General features: G+C 35.8%; 1 protein-coding gene across 2 annotated transcripts in view; it reads right to left on the reverse strand.

The window, feature by feature from the left end:
* Positions 1-15,779, reverse strand: part of stg1 (stargazin-like protein) — a 28,354-nt gene extending 12,575 nt beyond the window's left edge. For both annotated transcript variants that reach the window (XM_089850066.1, XM_089850067.1), the window contains exons 1-2: positions 15,317-15,779; positions 8,297-9,512 (exon numbers count right to left, since the gene is read on the reverse strand). In XM_089850066.1, the coding sequence (XP_089706192.1) occupies positions 8,297-8,504 (208 nt within the window). In that variant the 5' untranslated portion in view covers positions 8,505-9,512; positions 15,317-15,779. The remainder of the gene's footprint in view (positions 1-8,296; positions 9,513-15,316) is intronic.
* Between the last annotated feature and the right edge of the window lie 3,494 nt (positions 15,780-19,273).

Consider the following 19,273-nt stretch of genomic DNA (forward strand, 5'->3'; position numbering starts at 1 on the left):
GTATTTGGTAAATTATCGGCAATTTACGCGGTATTTGGTAAATTATCGGCAATTTACGCGGTATTTGGTAAATTATCGGCAATTTACGCGGTATTTGGTAAATTATCGGCAATTTACGCGGTATTTGGTAAATTATCGGCAATTTACGCGGTATTTGGTAAATTATCGGCAATTTACGCGGTATTTGGTAAATTATCGGCAATTTACGCGGTATTTGGTAAATTATCGGCAATTTACGCGATATTTGGTAAATTACCGACTCACATCTCTAGTTTTCGCCTAACTCACCAAGGTTAAATTTAAAAGGGGTGATTTTAATTCAATTACCTACAATTCAAACAATTCGTTCAGCATACATCCGATAAAACTTATGGAATATACGAACTTATTGTATACGCTACGTAAATTGTACGTGTAATAATTGAACACAATTAAAATATCTATCAGTGTCCGCTTAAAGATACACAGGTCTTGAATGAACTAACTAGAAAATAACTAGTGATAGGATTAAGTAACCCGTGGATATAATAGGGAATGGTGAAAACGGGACTATGTCCATCGAATGCCAATGACCCTGTTTACGGTCAAAGGCTGTAGTGATTCGTCAGAAGGTAGCAGCGCCATTGCGAAGCAGCGTGGGCGAAGCCCTAAACTAATCGATTGCCGGTTTGGTGTTCCTTGGAACAGTGACTGAAGCCGTTGCTCGGGGCAACGGTAAATGAGATAACAGTCTCTATCAATAAACGCGAGTTCCTCAGCGAAAGAACCGAAAACTCCCCTATGCTGGGCCGCCCTCCATCTTTTTTATACGGGATTCAGTGGCGTGATATTCTCTTACTTATCTTCTTGGACGAGCCAAAGAAACAAAACCTTCTTTCGTTATACTTCTTCCCCGAGATTTCTACTATAGTTTTTCTCATAGCGTTAAAATTAACCTACATTGCGGTAAACTACACAATGGACGACTTCCGTTTCGTTTCCTGTTTAATCCGAAATTTACCTAACTTACGAAGAGCTAAGCTAATGATAGTAACAATTAAGTTATCGAGGAGATATAACATGAATCTCACGAATATCAGAAAACCTGAAAAAGGTAACCTACAAAATCAAGGTGTATAACTTAAAAATATGTGTAATATAAATGGATTTTTGAAAGTGGCAAGCAGGATTTAAGTTTTCAGAAGGAGTACTGAAGTCTTTTGGCTTAAAAAAGGCGTTTAATAAACCAAACGTAATTTTACCTGGCCTAAATCAAATAATAGAAATTAACCTGACCAAACACGGTTTTGGGGTTGAAGTAATAAAACCTAACCTGACCTAATACTATTGGGATTCAAATAACCAAACCAAACCTTACCTCAGTGTTTCAAATAAGCAAAGCTTACCTGACCTAATACTGTTGGGGTTCAAGTAATAGTAACTAACCTGACCTAACACTGTTGGGGTTCAAGTAATTGTAACTAACCTGACCTAACACTGTTGGGGTTCAAGTAATAGTAACTAACCTGACCTAACACTGTTGGGGTTCAAGTAATTGTAACTAACCTGACCTAACACTGTTGGGGTTCAAGTAATTGTAACTAACCTGACCTAACACTGTTGGGGTTCAAGTAATTGTAACTAACCTGACCTAACACTGTTGTAGTTCAAGTAATAGTAACTAACCTGACCTAACACTGTTGGGGTTCAAGTAATTGTAACTAACCTGACCTAACACTGTTGGGGTTCAAGTAATTGTAACTAACCTGACCTAACACTGTTGGGGTTCAAGTAATTGTAACTAACCTGACCTAACACTGTTGGGGTTCAAGTAATAGTAACTAACCTGACCTAACACTGTTGGGGTTCAAGTAATTGTAACTAACCTGACCTAACACTGTTGGGGTTCAAGTAATTGTAACTAACCTGACCTAACACTGTTGGGGTTCAAGTAATTGTAACTAACCTGACCTAACACTGTTGGGGTTCAAGTAATTTTAACTAACCTGACCTAACACTGTTGGGGTTCGGGGTTCAAGTAATAGTAACTAACCTGACCTAACACTGTTGGGGTTCAAGTTATTGTAACTACTAACTAGCCTGACCTAACACCATTGGGGTTGAAGTAATAAAACCTAACCTGACCTAATACTATTGGGATTCAAATAACCAAACCAAACCTTACCTCAGTGTTTCAAATAAGCAAAGCTTACTTGACCTAATACTGTTGGGGTTCAAGTAATAGTAACTAACCTGACCTAACACTGTTGGGGTTCAAGTAATTGTAACTAACCTGACCTAACACTGTTGGGGTTCAAGTAATAGTAACTAACCTGACCTAACACTGTTGGGGTTCAAGTAATTGTAACTAACCTGACCTAACACTGTTGGGGTTCAAGTAATTGTAACTAACCTGACCTAACACTGTTGGGGTTCAAGTAATTGTAACTAACCTGACCTAACACTGTTGTAGTTCAAGTAATAGTAACTAACCTGACCTAACACTGTTGGGGTTCAAGTAATTGTAACTAACCTGACCTAACACTGTTGGGGTTCAAGTAATTGTAACTAACCTGACCTAACACTGTTGGGGTTCAAGTAATTGTAACTAACCTGACCTAACACTGTTGGGGTTCAAGTAATAGTAACTAACCTGACCTAACACTGTTGGGGTTCAAGTAATTGTAACTAACCTGACCTAACACTGTTGGGGTTCAAGTAATTGTAACTAACCTGACCTAACACTGTTGGGGTTCAAGTAATTGTAACTAACCTGACCTAACACTGTTGGGGTTCAAGTAATTTTAACTAACCTGACCTAACACTGTTGGGGTTCGGGGTTCAAGTAATAGTAACTAACCTGACCTAACACTGTTGGGGTTCAAGTTATTGTAACTACTAACTAGCCTGACCTAACACCATTGGGGTTCAAGTTATAAGACCTAACCTGACCTAATAATATTGGAGATTCAAATAACCAAACTAAACTTTACCTCACCTAATACTATTGAGGTACAAATAACCAAACCTACACCATCATAAAGGGAAGCCATCATATAAAAAGCTCCCGTATGAGCATTTCCCGTATGAGCCGTCCTCAGAACCGCGGTTCCCCAAATAGCGGTTTTCCCTAAAACGCAGTTTACCTGTTACGACCGCGGTTCTCGTAAACACGACGTACCGTTATACAGCAGTTCACAAAATAGCAGCTAGTACAACCGAGAAGTGAAAACGATAGTCGTTTATGGTGGTGTAGGTTGGGTCAGTTTAGGTATTGTTATTCCAACTCCAATTGTATAGGTAAGGTTAGATTAGCGTATGATGATCCTGTTCTACTTAATAGGTAAGGTAGGGTTATGATAAGAAATCGGCTATCTTTGTATTTTAAGGTGATTATAAAATTAAAGCTAGGTGCCGGTGGGAAACGTGAATACTCCGTTCCATTTATTCAAAAGATTGTCATCCTCCACTTTACAGCGAAAAAAGAAAAAAATAATAAATAAAAATCTATATCTATATCTATATAAATCAAAGTCCTGGCTGACTGACAGACTGACTGATAATCAACGCCCAGCCCAAACCGCTTGCCCTAGAAGGCTGAAAATTTGCAGGAACGTTACTCATAAGTAGCAGGCGCGTACTAAGAAAGATTTCCCCCAATCCGCCGCCATGTAATGGCGCCCAGAAATGTAAAAAATCTTCTCTATGCAACAAAGTCCGCGCGTTTCAACCGATTTCGCAAATATTTAGTACTCTGGTTTCCTTTGACCTATAGACGGGTTGAATGGTCTTTTGGGTTCGTTTTGTTGCCATCTTTTTAAATTGCGGCCGAAAACTTAAAACCCTTCTTTGTGGAATAATGTCCGCATGAAAAGTAGTAAAAAATGTCCCTAGGGGCTGACGGGCAACGCCGAGTGCCTTCGCTCTTATAGGGTGCTACAAAATATTAGTCATCAGTAAAATCTACCGATTCTTTGTATCATTTTGATGGAAGTTCTTATTACACGCGAGCAACGCCGCGGGTAACAGCTAGTAGTAAAATTAAAAATTTGGACTTTCATACAGACGGGCTGCCAGATAGCTTATGCCAGTACCTGTGCTAAAGCGGTCTATGTGGTTTCATGCACTGAACGCATTGCCACTCTTAAGTGTAAGAGTAAGGACTACTCACTCACTATTTCCTAAAGCCAGTAGTTAGCCAATCAGTGACAGATATCAATAATAATAAAAAAAATTCCCGTTTTTGGTGTCGTTTCATATTTTGGAATACAAAAAATAGTTCCTATTTAAGTAGGCTTACATCCCAAAAATATTAGGGATTGCTATAATTCTAATAAATATTTTCTTCTGAAGTGAAACATTAAAGCTAGTTAAATGTTCGTATACATTATGGTATTGTATATGGCTTAAGTGGCGCAACTGAATGCTAAATGAACCCACTAAAGTTGGTTGGGTAAAGTTTCTTGCAAAAATTACCTAAGGTGAATTACCCTTATTAATGACTGATTTTCATCTATTTCGTCAAAATCTTACGTACTCAAAAACGTTTTGATGTTTTATAAACATTTTTCTTTCTTATTTACGATATAGCATAAGTTTATAAGTGATATGTTCCATAAGTATGACACTACCTATACTTCTTAAAGCTAGAGACTTACAGCTCGAGCTAGTTCGAGAACGACAAGCGAGAATTGAAGTCCTACACTCGGTTAGTTTTGCAGTCCATCTTTCTATTTAGTCTGTACTAAGCCTTTAACAGGCCCTCACCAGGCGTCGCTTTACCTCGAATCTTCGACCTACGTCACTTCATGACAAGCTCCAGTTTGTAACCAGTGACAAACTTATGGTTAACATATCTTATTAATTTATGGGTATACTTATAAAATTGTTTCATGATGTTCAGAGTTAGAAATTCCAGTATATGATTCAATCACTTTCATAAATGACTTTGCTTAATAGGGATACATGCTGTATACCCTTGACTGTATTAATGGGATTTATTACATAAATGTCTGCAGTGCTGAACATTTAAACATTATTTGATTTATAGCGCATTCGAAAGCTAATGGCACTTTTCGTTTTTACTTCAAACAAAAATGATATAAATATTCCATAAGTTCATAAGATGTTCCATAAGTTTGTCACTGGTTATTGAAAGCTTGTCATGAAGTGACGTAGGTCGTAGATTCAAGGTAAAGCGACGCCTGGTGAGGCGCTGTCAAAGGCTTAGTAATGCAGACTAAATAGGACTAGATGAACTGCAAAATTAACCACCGAGTGTAGTTTGTAATTCTCACTTGTCGTTCTCGGACTAGCTCGAGCTGTAAGTCTCAAGCATTACGAAGTTTAGGAAGTGTCATACTTATGGAACATATCACTTATAAACTTATGATATTCGTAAGTGTATTTCTACAGATTCTTAATGTTTTCGGTTTTATGACAACGAGGTTATTTACAGCACAGGTCTTATCGATGTCTCAACAAACCATTGAAATAAAAATATTACTTTCATTTGATTATTTTTAAAGAATGTATATTTTATCAAAAGGTTTTGGTTTCCCACCATTTTACATGGTTGCCACCATAGACTAGTGGTGGTAGGCTGTGTATCCCTCCATCTGGGCGCGCTCTTGTAAAGCAAGTAGTCCACTTAGCCTTGCGAAACCGTATCGTTACCGTTTTAAGTTCGTAAATCATCCCAAAGAGGGTGCCCAAGTCCGAAAGCATGGTTTAAGAAACGTTATCAGAAGGCGTTCTGTTCGTATTTGGATACGGTTTCACAAGGCTTAGTGGACTACTTGCTTTAGAGGGGATACTGTACGCGCCCAGTAGAAGGATGACACTGAGCTAAGAGATAAAAGAGTATGACGTTTGCATACGTGGTACTGCCATTACTCTATTGTATGTAGTTGTAGGGATTTTTACCTACTTCATTTAAAACTATCTATTTTTTCGGCCTTAGTTTGAATACGCTGTACTGTTCTTGTTCATTTCATCGTGTACCACTGCTAGGTTTTCAAAGTGTAGATTAGAGTAAGGGAGTGTCTGAGCAGTTCATGTGAAATAAGATTTTCAAGAGTTTTTAGGGAATTTCATGTTCATTTTCCAAAAACTCGTTCTTCTAATACGATGCAGCGTAACTTTTCTTGTTAAATTGTGATTGTATCCAATTCCCGCAACTTGAAGTAGAACCACTTAAAAAGGGGGTAGGAAATTTGGGGGACCTTGAAATATATGGCGCCCTTTTGTTTGCTTGATAGTAACTTTTACTTCTAATATGTATAATCTTTCTTAAGATAACGGATATTTTGAAACAAATCGCCATTAAATCTTAAGTAATAATGTGAGTAATGTATGTTGTTCACAATCCTAAAGCTATGATATTATAGCCGGACTCTAACGAGCAACGAAGTAGACAATCTTCTCTTGGGTCGAGTGGGGGGTCAGACAATTTGCATCTTTGGCTACATCTAAATTAGTTGATAATTATTTTGAATCCTTCGAAACTCACAGTTCAGCATTAGTATATAGTTTACGCACAAGTTATGTTCCATAAGTATAAGACTTCCTATACTTAGTAATGCTAGAGACTTACTGAGAGCTAGTTCGAGAACGACAAGGTAAAATTGAAGTGCTACACTCGGTGGTTAATTTCGCAGTCCATCTTCCTATTTAGTCGCTTTACGAGAATGTATGACGTTTCACCGACGTCACTTCATGACAAGCTCTCAGTAACCAGTGACAAACTTATGGATCATATCTTATGAACTTATGTTGTTCATGTGTTTTGCAAATTTGATTTCTCGAGTACCTGTGCCCTCGGGCAAGGATTGAACGTAACTAAAATGAACTGTTACTGGCCATGAAAATTGAAGTTTATAAAACTTTTCCCATCAAAAGCCTTTCCCATAATCATTAAGTAAAGCTGAAATGACTTGGATTTTACCTGCACCAAAATTTTGGTTAGCAAACTACTTAAGTATCTTCTATTATAAGTCAATTATGAGTGTTCTCCATAAATGAAGTCTAAGGTCCTATCGCATTAGCTTAAGGAATTTTCAGTACCGGAAATTTATTTCTGTTAAGACCTCAGTATGGTCGCTGTAGGCTTTAACTATGTTGGCACAGGGCAGGAAATGAGCAGAGGACACTGGACATTGTGAAGTAAAATTTTGAAAGGTCCCATAACTTATTTGAAAACAGAGGTGGGGTCACTGGACATTTAGACCAATAAATGTTTCCGAAGTTTTGATAGCTTGACTATGAAAATGCGACACTCTTTTTTGCACACTCCAGTGGACAATGTCCTATAAATTTTCCAGTCAGAGGGGGGTCACTGGACATTTAGACCAATAAATGCTTCCGAAGTTTTGATAGCTTGACTATGAAGATGCGACACTATTTTTGCACACTAATGTGGACAATGTCCTATAAATTTTCCAGTCAATGGAGGGGTCACTGGATACATCATGACAATGCCGGAAATAACCACAGGACACTGGACATTGGCCAATAAAATTTTAAAATGTCCCATAATATTTGTAAAAACTAAGCGGGTCACTGGGCATTTTGACCAATAAATTTTCCTCCCTTTTTGATAGCTTGACTACTTTTGTAAACTTCAGTGGACAATGTCCTGTAATCTTTCCAGTCAAAGGGAAAGTCACTGGACACATGTCCTATAAGAAATTTTTCTTATTTCCGGTCCTATGTTAATATGCAAATTTACACCGGAAACGGATATACATTGAAATTCTGTCACCTGTGCTGTTTGGCATTTACAGTCTAAAGTTCTCTTCACCATCCCATCTTTAGGGACCCATCGAGTCAAGGAAGTAATTTTAAACTTTAAAAGACACATCTAAAGGGGTTCTAAACTTTGTAATTTGAGTTCCTCGTTTTAGTTATCAAGTCATCTTTCACGGACTTAAAGCATAGCGCGGGTCACGTGGATCCCCTACAAGGTGACTTTCCTCCTGAACACCGGGTTTACCTTGGTGAAGGCTAGTGGGTGGGATTTATAAGTGCACATATAAATCCCGCCCACATCAAACCAAAACTGGAGTTCAGGAGGAAAGTCACCTTGTAAGGGGTCCAGTGGTCCCGCTTTTTGCTTTGAGAGTTACGACGATGGTAGACACAGAATATCACTGGGCCTGGAGTCGTGAATATGATAGCCATAGGAGAGATTGATTTCTTAGTGTATTAATTATTGCACTACGATTGGAACAAAGAGTTTGCTTTTTTTTGAAAACTTGATTGGTCTAGGGATCTCGCAATTGGTTGAAGAATATGAAATTTTGATATAAGTACTTACGGTCATTACAGCACATTTCCCAAAGTCCAGATATGGTGTATTTGGTGAAATATTCGACTCCACCAGATCCATTGTATTTGGTGTTGGCGATCATCTCTTCGCTGTGTAACCAACGGTTTGTACAAATAGCGATGGCTTGCGTTACTACGGATACGAGCGCGGTGAGTGGGGTCAAGACTCGAAGCACTCGAATCGTCGCTTTGGGCATGATGCGGCACGTAAGCCGGCAAAGTCCCTGGTTATCCGACGAACCAGTCGTACTCTCGTACCGGCGAAGGTCTCTGCTAAGAGTATGCGGTTCTTGATGATGCAAGTGGCAGTGATTGCGGCGTTGCGGCCCCGATTCCGCTTCAGCATGGGCCTCGGATTGGTGAGGGGTCTGGCCACCGGCCACGCTCTCCGCTGGGGCCAGGCCCTTAATTTCGTTCGTGCCCCGCTTCCCGGACCCTTTCTCTCGACTTTCTTTCGCTTTGGCTTGGTTTTTACTCGCTTTTCGAAGTAAAGCCTTGATGCTCTTCGTCTTGAATAATCTAAGTCGCCACGTTGCGCGTCGTGGCGATAACTATAACGCGATGTCGAAACGATTCTCGTTAAAAGCGCGAAGACGATAATTGTAACTGAATTTTTCGAAATGAAATACGCTGGTTGTTGTTCGCGAATGTTCGTTTTGCGTGAGAATCCGCTTTTAGTGTAGTTGATTCTTCGAGAGGCGATGGCTGGAGATAAAGAATTTGAAAGTCGCTGTGGCTTTTTCTTGTCTAGCTTCACCAACAACGATCGCGACTTGGCTAAAATTTGATCTTCTTTCTTAGCTAAACTCGCCCGTGTCCTTATAGCCAAATCATCCCAACCGAATCGGGCCACATCCATTCGCTTTCTGGAAACCGGCCAAATGATGATTTATCGACAACCTTAAACTTCTATTTTCAAGGCACCTTTTTCGTAAGACTCTCAAGGTCGCCGAATACAGGTACTTCAGTAATGGACAGTCCCTTTAATATCTCCCTTTTTTCAACGTAACGCTTTCTTTAGGTAAAATACTCAAATCGTCAATTATTCTCGTTACAAATCCTATGGAAGCTAGGGATGCGCGATCAAATTTGAAATTCAGTCGTTTTCTTTCAGCAGTAAATACTACTGGCGTGCTTTGACGTTGAGAGTGTTCCACATCAACAACGTCTTTGTAGTTAATCATCTTGCACGTAATCTTCGTGTTCTGCAAAGAAAAACCAATATTGAGGATTAGCTCATTAAATTTATGAATTTGATTATGAACAAAAGATATCAAAAATTGAAAATGTATATCTAATCGAAACAACTGTTGACCACTAAAATTTTGGCTATTCTACTCAGTAACAAGTTGGGAAACGAAATAAACCTCTCCGAGTCGAGACACCATTAAGAGGTTTTTCTTAAATAATTAGATAGGTATAATTGATATTAATTATTTTAATCGTCATTAATTTACATTAATATTAGTTAACTCTTTTAAGAAACTCTATTCCTAAAATAATTTTAAACATAGCTATTGTTGACGTTTGAATTCAAGCGTATGAATCTAAGAGTTTTTGGAAATATTGGGTATATAAGGCGATTTATTCCCAAGAAATGATCTGAAAAGTCGCAATTGCATGAACCTTTGGTGGAAGTTCTACCAACCTAGACGTTTCTCGTAACCCTAGCCGATCGCCGCGTACTTCTTAATCCTAACGATGGGAGTAGAAGCCAAAAATTGCTTTCTGCGAACACGTTTACTCCGACATTCCAACTGCAAACGCCGTGACAGACACACACACAAACACATCCAGTGTAATACCTCTCCGTGACGTCATCGTCATTCGGAGAGGTAATAAATGCCATAACCAAAGTCACAAAACATGGAATTGTGTTAAATAGTTCCTGCTAAGGCACAACAATTTTTCCATCGCTAACAAGTCACACATCGATGAACATGTTATGCATTTGTAAAGTATGACGCAAACCACGATTGCTAATCAATATATTTGTCCAATAAAGTTTTAAGGTGTTTTTCAAAATATTGTGCATTCAACATCATGATGGATTTTGATTTTCACAATTAGTGACAAGTCTTTGGAATAATCTATAAGCTGATGAATTTCATAAATGTCCCCCATTTAATTTGTGCGAAACACTGAGCGTGTAGAGGCCGCATTATACTCTTATTATATTATGTTTGGGAACACTTAAAGTGTGAAATAACATTATTTCATGAAAGTGTCATTCCATGAGTTGTTATCATTGATAGACGTTTTTATAGATCTATCCTAGTTTAATATATTGTATAAAAATATGGGGCTGCTGTAAATAAAATAAGAAAGGTCTCAAACCTGACTTAAAACTTGTTAAAAATGTAGTCTATTTCATTTTAAAATGTGAGGATTCACCGGTCAACTGTTTAATTCAACTAATGTTAACTTATCCCGATGAAATAACCAGGTCCAATTTTTACCTAGCCACGCAAAATACAGTTTTTATTATACATAAGTACTGTATGAAGCTGCATTGTGTTAAATCATTTTGCAGCCTAAAATTTAATTCGACTTAATCGCAATCCTGAACTTATCGCTCGAGATCATGTCTATCGAGCGTTGGCTGACAAAAGCATTAGGTACATTAAGGTAAAACTTGGTACGCATTCGTGTTTGCAAACACCCGTGCCTTTTTGGTTCGCAACAAGGCACGCCGTTATAGGCTTCACGTTGTTCAATTGTCACATTGTTTTATGTGACGTAATTTTTTTAAATATGAAATAATTGATTGATACTTTTATATAAGCACAATATTTTTTTAGAGTTGAATAGAAAACAAACCAATTATTCATATTCGACTTCACCCTCAATTTAAAGGACCAATAAAACTTGACCTCAACGGTGGACATTTACACATCCCATCATCATGTTTAACAGATTTATTCTTCAAAACTAAATGGAACTAAGTGCTTTAGATGATAAATTTCAACAATCCATTTTAATAATGCAGAAATTTACATTGATAAACCGAAAGTAATCAAAATATATTTAAAAAAGTCGATATGGTCGAATTTTTACTATTACTATTTTTTCCCCGCAGTGTGAAATGATCCAATAATATTTTATCGGGTCTGCTGAACAAATGGTTTCATTTTGTTTGAACTTTTGTTGATAGAACTTAAAAACAGCCCTTCTAGACTACCTAGCTCAATAATTTGCTTAAAAAACGTGAAGCCCGTTGTTTTAGTTATAAATCATAAAAACAACGTTATCCATACTAACATTTATGCAAAGTTCAAATATAATTCCACAATATTTTTTGGGGAAATGGAACATAATTTGCGGTAAATTTTCGACAATATTTGCGCAAAAAACTGAACATATAGGCCTATCTTGAGTGAGTTTTTATTGCGCAAAATCTTGTTCAAACAATTGAACAATATTTCGCATTCGAATAACATTAAAGTCTGTGTATTTGACGCTTTATATAAGTAATGTTTGGACAATAGAATTGTACCTGGTCTATGGACTTGACCTCAACCTTTTTATTGTTACAAAAATGATTTCAATATAATTGAATAAATCATGTGGAATTGAATCAATATATTTGACCAATAAAGTTGTAAGGTTTTTTTCTTCTAAATATTGGGCATTCAACATCATGGTGGATTTTGATTTGCTTCAAAATTAGTGAAAAGTCTTGGGAATAATTTATAAGATGATGAATTTCATAGATGTCCCAAATTTAATTAGTGCAAAACATTGAGCGTGTAAAGCCCGCGTAAGTCTGAAACCACGAAAAAGCAAAATTTTCTCGAGAAATTAAAAAACTCAATCTTAAAATATGTTATTAATAACATATATATATGATTGTGGAACTATTCACTGCCTACCAATCTCGATACGTTCAGTAACGCGATGATGTTGAGAAGGGTACAAGTGTACGGGATTTACAGGCGCTTATAGAGTAGTTAAATGTGGAGTCGCCATAAATTTATTTCAAGGAACCAAATAAACCAAAGTCATACAGAATTATATTGATCTCAAATATATATTGTGACTACTCTCATAATTACTGTAAATTTCTCGCACAATTATTTCAGATTTTTTGTATCAATTTATTGTGGAGTAAAGCAACTTTTCTATAATTCCAGTATATAACAAGTTGGGAAACCAAACTAAACCTCTCCTAGTGGAGACGAGGGCCATCTACCCAATTAAGATGCTTTTCTTAAATAATTAAATAAATATGATTGACATTCATTATTTTAATCGTCAGTAATTTACCTTTATGTTAGTTAAGTCGTTTTAAGAAACGTTATTCCTAAAATCACTTTAAATATAGCTATTGTTAACGTTTAAATTCTAGCGTATGCCTCTTTAACAATTTCTTCCTATAATAAGGGTACAATTACTTTTGTTATACATTTGATAATAGATCATCGAGCGCTACCGTACATTTATCACTTATACATTTCAAAACTTTCTTGAAGAGTAGAAGTGCAAGCTATGTGGTTAAATAGTCACTCAAGTGCAGATTTCGCGCAAGGCCTTAGATTCGCAGTAGCTTAAAAACGTATCACCATAAAATGAGCCTTAAGTGTGATTTAATCCATTCCCATGTAACGTGAAATATAGTTATTGACAGCTACTAATAGCATTGGCTCGAAAGATAATTCCATAAGATTGTCCCTGGTTACTGAGAGCTTATCATGAAGTAACATAGGTGAAACGTCGTGGATTCTCGTAAAGCGACGCCCGGTGATTCGCTGTCAAAGGCTTAGTACAGACTAAATAGGAAGATGGACTGCAAAATTAACCGAGTGTAGTACTTCAATTCTCGCTTGTCGTTCTAGCATTACGAAGTATAGGTAGTGCCATACTTATGAAACATATCTTATAAACTTATGGTTGGTACTATGCATGGAAAATGTGTAAGGGATTCAGAAACGCTTTTAGATTAGCAAATTGCTCTTAATTGATACGGGATTAATGCAGTCCTGTTCCTGCAAGTATGGCAACATAATGGTTCCTTAACCAATCCAAAAGGTGAGTTGCGTCTGATACTTTTATCTTACTCATTATCATCTAGTAAAAGGTGAATGTAATTAAGCCGTAAAACTAATTAGTATGGACGAAAAGCTTTTCGATTATTTAAAATGGAAACGGAGAATGTAAGGGATTACGAACACATGCTTTGTAAGTCAAGTCCGTTGACCAATGGCATTGGTTCAATCGATTAAAGGTACTTGGGACACCTCATTTAATTGCTCAACAAATGCCTTTAAACATTGACACATTTTCCATGAATAAAACCAACGTGTTAGTGAAGTATCGAGACTGGACAATGACTAATGTTTCATCAAGTGTATGAAATGATTTCACCAAGTATATATTTATGTTCAAATGTAATTCGCCGTAAACGCACGGTGCAAAATATAATTAACGAAAATGAAGCAGTGGTAGTCAGTAATCGTACAAGATAGCGAGAATTTGAATAAGGCGATGTCATAGGGAAAATGAGCAGTTTTAACATTAAATCGGAGGGGGGTCAGTGGTCCACGAGACCACTAAGAAAATTCAAGGGTAAACAGAGTTCAGACATTAACTGAAATATTTTAATTATCCACTTCTTTAGTTTAGCAGTCGACTCGTCCTGGTCAATGGTCATGGACACCAGGCCAGGGGGGTCGCTGGCCTAATGTCCAGTTTAAAAAAAACCTTATTTCCCACCCTACTGGACACTCGGTAACCAAAATTTATGACGGTTTCATGTTTTATTTGCTACTTCACTCAAGTATCAGAAAGTTCATTCTCATTGTTTGAACCACATGATATATTCCATAAGTTACTTCATACTGAGAACTAGTTCGAAAATGACAAGCGAAAATTGAAGTCCTACACTCGGTGGTTAATTTTGCAGTTAATCTTTATATTTAGTCTGCATTACTAAGCCTTGGACAGTGCCTCACCAGGCGTCGCTTTACCTCGAATCTATGACCTACCTCACTCACTTCATGACACGCTCTCAATAATAACCATTGACTAACTTATAGAACATATCTTATTATGTGTTTTGAAAGTACACACTTTAGTTTTTAACTATAAGGATCACAATGCCTGAAGGCAAGGCTGACGAAGCTTGCAAAAGGTTTAGTGGGACAACGGTACATCAACTCGAACGGGAGAAAAGATCAATCCGCGAATTTCACATTAGTTATATTTGGGTAACACCCTTGAAGATTTCTTTTCAAATATTTAATTTGTTAAGATACTATCTCTCGATCGCAAATTGTAAGTTTGCCTAGCGTCGTTACGCGTTATGGATTTTTTAACATTCTCTCGTACGATGGAGGTAATAAAAATTTACTCGTACACAATCGACCGATTTATGGCGTAGAAACCATTCTTTGAAAAAAAGCAATTTCGCTAAGTGGGTGTTATAGGCCTACATAGTACCGCGATTAAAACAAAATTAAAGAAAAATCATATCAGGCAATGATAATTTGAACGTTAAAATAATAGTTAAGGCAAAGAAATTAATTTCTGGAAAGCCTTACACGAGATACATCGCCAAGGATGCAAAATCGATAATTAATGTTTTCTAGGGTACATATATACATACATACATACTCGGGATAGATGTTAATTTTAAAACAATTAAAATTAAATATCATAAACCTTATAATTAAGTCTGGAAATTCACGAATTTAAATTTAAATTCTAATTATTTTAATTAAGCCGCTATCGAAATAAGAATGCAATTGGAATATTTTCGAATTCCGAAAGAATCTATTTTGGATCTGGAGGTAGGTTAAATTTAAAATTATTAAATTACTTTTTCCGGGCAATATTACTTCTTATATTATAAGATAATTACGAGCGTAATTTTTCTTCGGATTAAGGGCCTATATTGAAAAAGAGGCTTAGTATCCTTTCGTTTTACACGACTAATTTAACGGTGTTCTTGAATTGGATAAATTTCTAAGGCGGAAAGAACAATTGTAAAATATTGAGCGTTTTCTCTTACCTCGCAGTATCCCTGGAAGATTGTCATTTTTATAGTAGTATTCCATAAAAAAAGGAAAATAACAAATTTCGGATTTTTGTTATCCGCGAACCATCTTGAGATCTTCTTTGTTTAAAAAACGTTCCACATTCATTTTTCTTTATCACTTGCTTCAATTTTCTTCGATATTTTATTTCATAATCAACAGGATGAGTTGATGAAGATTTTTGAGAAAATTCCAACGAGAAGACGATCGAGGCGGTGGCGGCAAAATCCTGGATTCCGAGAAACCGAGATGAAGCGGGATGGAGATGAAGGCTCCAGAAACGGAAAGGAAGGCTCACTGCGGCAGATTGACCAGACGTAGCGCCATATAGCGGAGTATCACTCAACCAGGTGTTCGTTCTGCCAATACACACCTGTCAGGTCATAGGCTAATTACGCGAACAGACGTTTACGCTTTGATCGCCACTCCAGTAACCTTCTAGTCTTGATCCTGATTTACCATCAATAAAACAATTGCGAATTTAAACCATACGCCAGATTCGAATTTTACGTGTAACTGTGTTGCGTTGCGAGTGTGTGTTAATACGATGATCGATCCACGTGACTTCTTTTATCGTTACTCAATTGTAATAGCAGGACTAAACTATTAAAATGTTATTGTAACGCAACCTCTACACGTTCAATGTTTTGCACAAATTAAATGGGGGACATCTATGAAATTCATCATCTTGTAGATAATCTCCAAGACTTTTCACTAATTGTGTAGCAAATCAAAATCCATCATGATGTTCAATTCCCAATATTTAATATTTAGAAGAGAAAAATACCTTATGCGGTGTTTACACGCTCAATGTTTTGCACAAATTAAACGGGGGACATCTACGAAATTCATCATCTTATAGATAATCTCCAAGACCTTTCGCTAATTGTGTAGCAAATGAAAATCCATCATGATGTTGAATGCAAAATATGTAGAAAAAAAACCTTATGCCGCCTCTACACGCTCACTGTTTTGCACTAATTAAATGAAGGACATTTATGAAATTCATCATCTTATAGATTATCTCCAAGACTTTTCACTAATTGTGTAGCAAATCAAAATACATCATAATATTGAATGCCCAATATTTGGAAGAAAAAACCTTACAGCTTTATTTTACAAATGTATTGATTAAATTCCACAAGATTAATTCAATTAAAATTACACATATTTTTTGTCACAATGAAAAATTTGGTGTTGAGTCCATAGACGGGAACAATTTTATTGTTCAAACATTACTTATATAAAGCGTCAAATACACGGACTTTAATGTTATTCGAATGCGAAATATTGTTCAATTGTTAGAATAACATTTTGAGCGCGTTCTTTTTAGTCACTTTTCGTTTCTAGAGTTATAGGGGTTGAACTGTACATAAGTCAATTTCGAAGAATTTTTCAGCTAACGTTTTTCGGATGTAGGGCATGATCCCCCTGGTCATAATCACCCCAGAGCCAAAAGGACATAATCCCCTTAGATAAGGGACAAATTCCCCCGGTCAATATGTGGCAAGGGACGTTGAGAACAAAATACCCCAAGCCACAGAATAAATTCCCCCAAAATGTGTTTTCGACAAAATACCCCAAACTACGATTTAAATCAATATCAAAAGACAACGTCAACAGGCGATAAGAATTTAACGTAAGCCAACCTAACCTAAATTAACACGAATGAAATAAAAATATTGTCAAACTGATATGCATTAAAAATTCCAAATCGGAACTTCTTTAATGTTTGCGAATTTCATAATTATTTATGCTAATAGCTCGTAGTTATTATTACATCAACCTATTATTTCCCTTGAAGTGAATGAAAGTAAACGCATTACTTAGAATTAAGTCGAGTTAAATTTTAATATCATTTACATGTCATTAGGGATTCCAACCCACCATTCTTCGTTCCGCTGTCCAACACCTTACCCTTACCTAAAGCAATTGCGGCACAGTAGTCCTCGTTTTTAAGACTCATAAAATGTTAAGTATTTTGTAATAAGAGATAATTTATTTTTTTATAAAGGCCGTTCTTTTAAGGTATAATATTATGTTACCTGAACTTTTCCATTAAAATCTTTCTTATCTTACTTTATTTAATATCTTACTTTTTGATTTATTTAAAATCTTACTTATCTTACTTCATTTAAAATCTTACTTTTTGATTTAATCTTACTTATCTTTTTTGGATTTAATCTTACTTATCTTACTTTTTGATTTAATCTTACTTATCTTACTTTTTGATTTAATCTTACTTATCTTACTTTTTGGATTTAATCTTAATTATCTTACTTTTTGATTTAATCTTACTTATCTTACTTTTTGATTTAATCTTACTTATCTTACTTTTTGGATTTAATCTTACTTATCTTACTTTTTGATTTAATCTTACTTATCTTACTTTTTGGATTTAATCTTACTTATCTTACTTTTTGGATTTAATCTTACTTATCTTACTTTTTGATTTAATCTTACTTATCTTACTTTTTGATTTAATCTTACTTATGTTACTTTTTGATTTAATCTTACTTATCTTACTTTTTGATTTAATCTTACTTATCTTACTTTTTGATTTAATCTCACTTACCTTAATTTTTGTTTATTTAAAATCTTACTTACCTTACTTTTCCAACTTTGATTTATTTAAAATCATACTTATTTTACTTTTCTTACTTTTTGATTTATCTAAAATCTTACTCATCTTACTTTTCTAACTTTTTGATTTATTTAAAATCTTACTTATCTTACTTTTCCAACTTTTTGATTTATTTAAAATCTTACTCACCTAACTTTTCCAACTTTTTGATTTATTTAAAATCATACTTACCTTACTTTTCCAACTTTTTGATTTATTTAAAATCATACTTTGTCTTACTTTTCTAACATTTTTGATTTATTTAAAATCTTACTTATCATTGAGAATAAACGATAGTAATGGCAGACTTCTTTTTAATAAAATAGTAGGCGCGAGTTTGTTATTGATTTTCATATCGTCACGCCCAAGTTTCTTATTGATTTTTTTATACTGTTACACTCGAGCCACGAAATAACATTTTTATTGAGGTTATGATTTTTTGACGAAAAGAGTTCCCCCTCAAAGAAAATGTTGTATATTTTACTTATTGGATGCGTTATTTAATATTGATTACTTAATATAGAACTTTCTTCGCATCTACTCCGTCTGTATACATAACAAAACTCGTAAAATGAAATGAAGATACAGTGGTTCACCTCTAAACGTATGCGTATTTCTCTGAGACAAGTGGCATCACTAGAAACAGCACGAAAGCACTAGACACTGTTCTTATTGGATCGCAGATCGTCTATTTTTATTAGTGAAACACCAACTTTACAAAACATAATAATTTACGTTTCCGATCTTGTGTTCTTAAGGCAATTATTTCTCACGAAATTAGGTGGAACAAGTTCACAAGATATGTTTCATAAGTTTGTCACTGGTTAGAAACTGGAGCTTGTCATGAAGTGACGTAGGTCATAGATTCAGGGTAAAGCGATGCCTGGTGCGGCAATGCTGTCAAAGGCTTAGTAATGCAGACTAAATAGGACCTAGATGGAAGTCCTGCAAAATTAACCACCGAGTGTAGTCAATTCTCACTTCCGTCGTTCTCGAACTAGCTCGAGCTGTATCTAGCATTACGTCATTCTTAAGGAACATATCACTGATAAACTTATGGTGAAGTATTTTTTATGGTCACACTATCGTCTCTCTTGGTCAATAGCTGCTAAAATGTTATTATCATGAAATTTTCTTGGAAGTCTAAAAAGATTTGTCTAATATTCTCAAATTTCAATTAGAACCATTCAACCCAAGAAAGATCGTCTTAACTTAATCTGAACAGTCAGATAACCGACCCAAACTATTGCACAAGCATATGAACATTTTCTGGCTACAATAAAAATGCATCTCATCATTTGCCGACCGC

The sequence above is a fragment of the Phalangium opilio genome, unplaced genomic scaffold (assembly GCF_054372755.1).
Source record: "Phalangium opilio isolate 3A_F unplaced genomic scaffold, DU_Popi_V2 ptg000089l_1, whole genome shotgun sequence".
Classification (NCBI taxonomy): Eukaryota; Metazoa; Arthropoda; class Arachnida; order Opiliones; family Phalangiidae; genus Phalangium; species Phalangium opilio.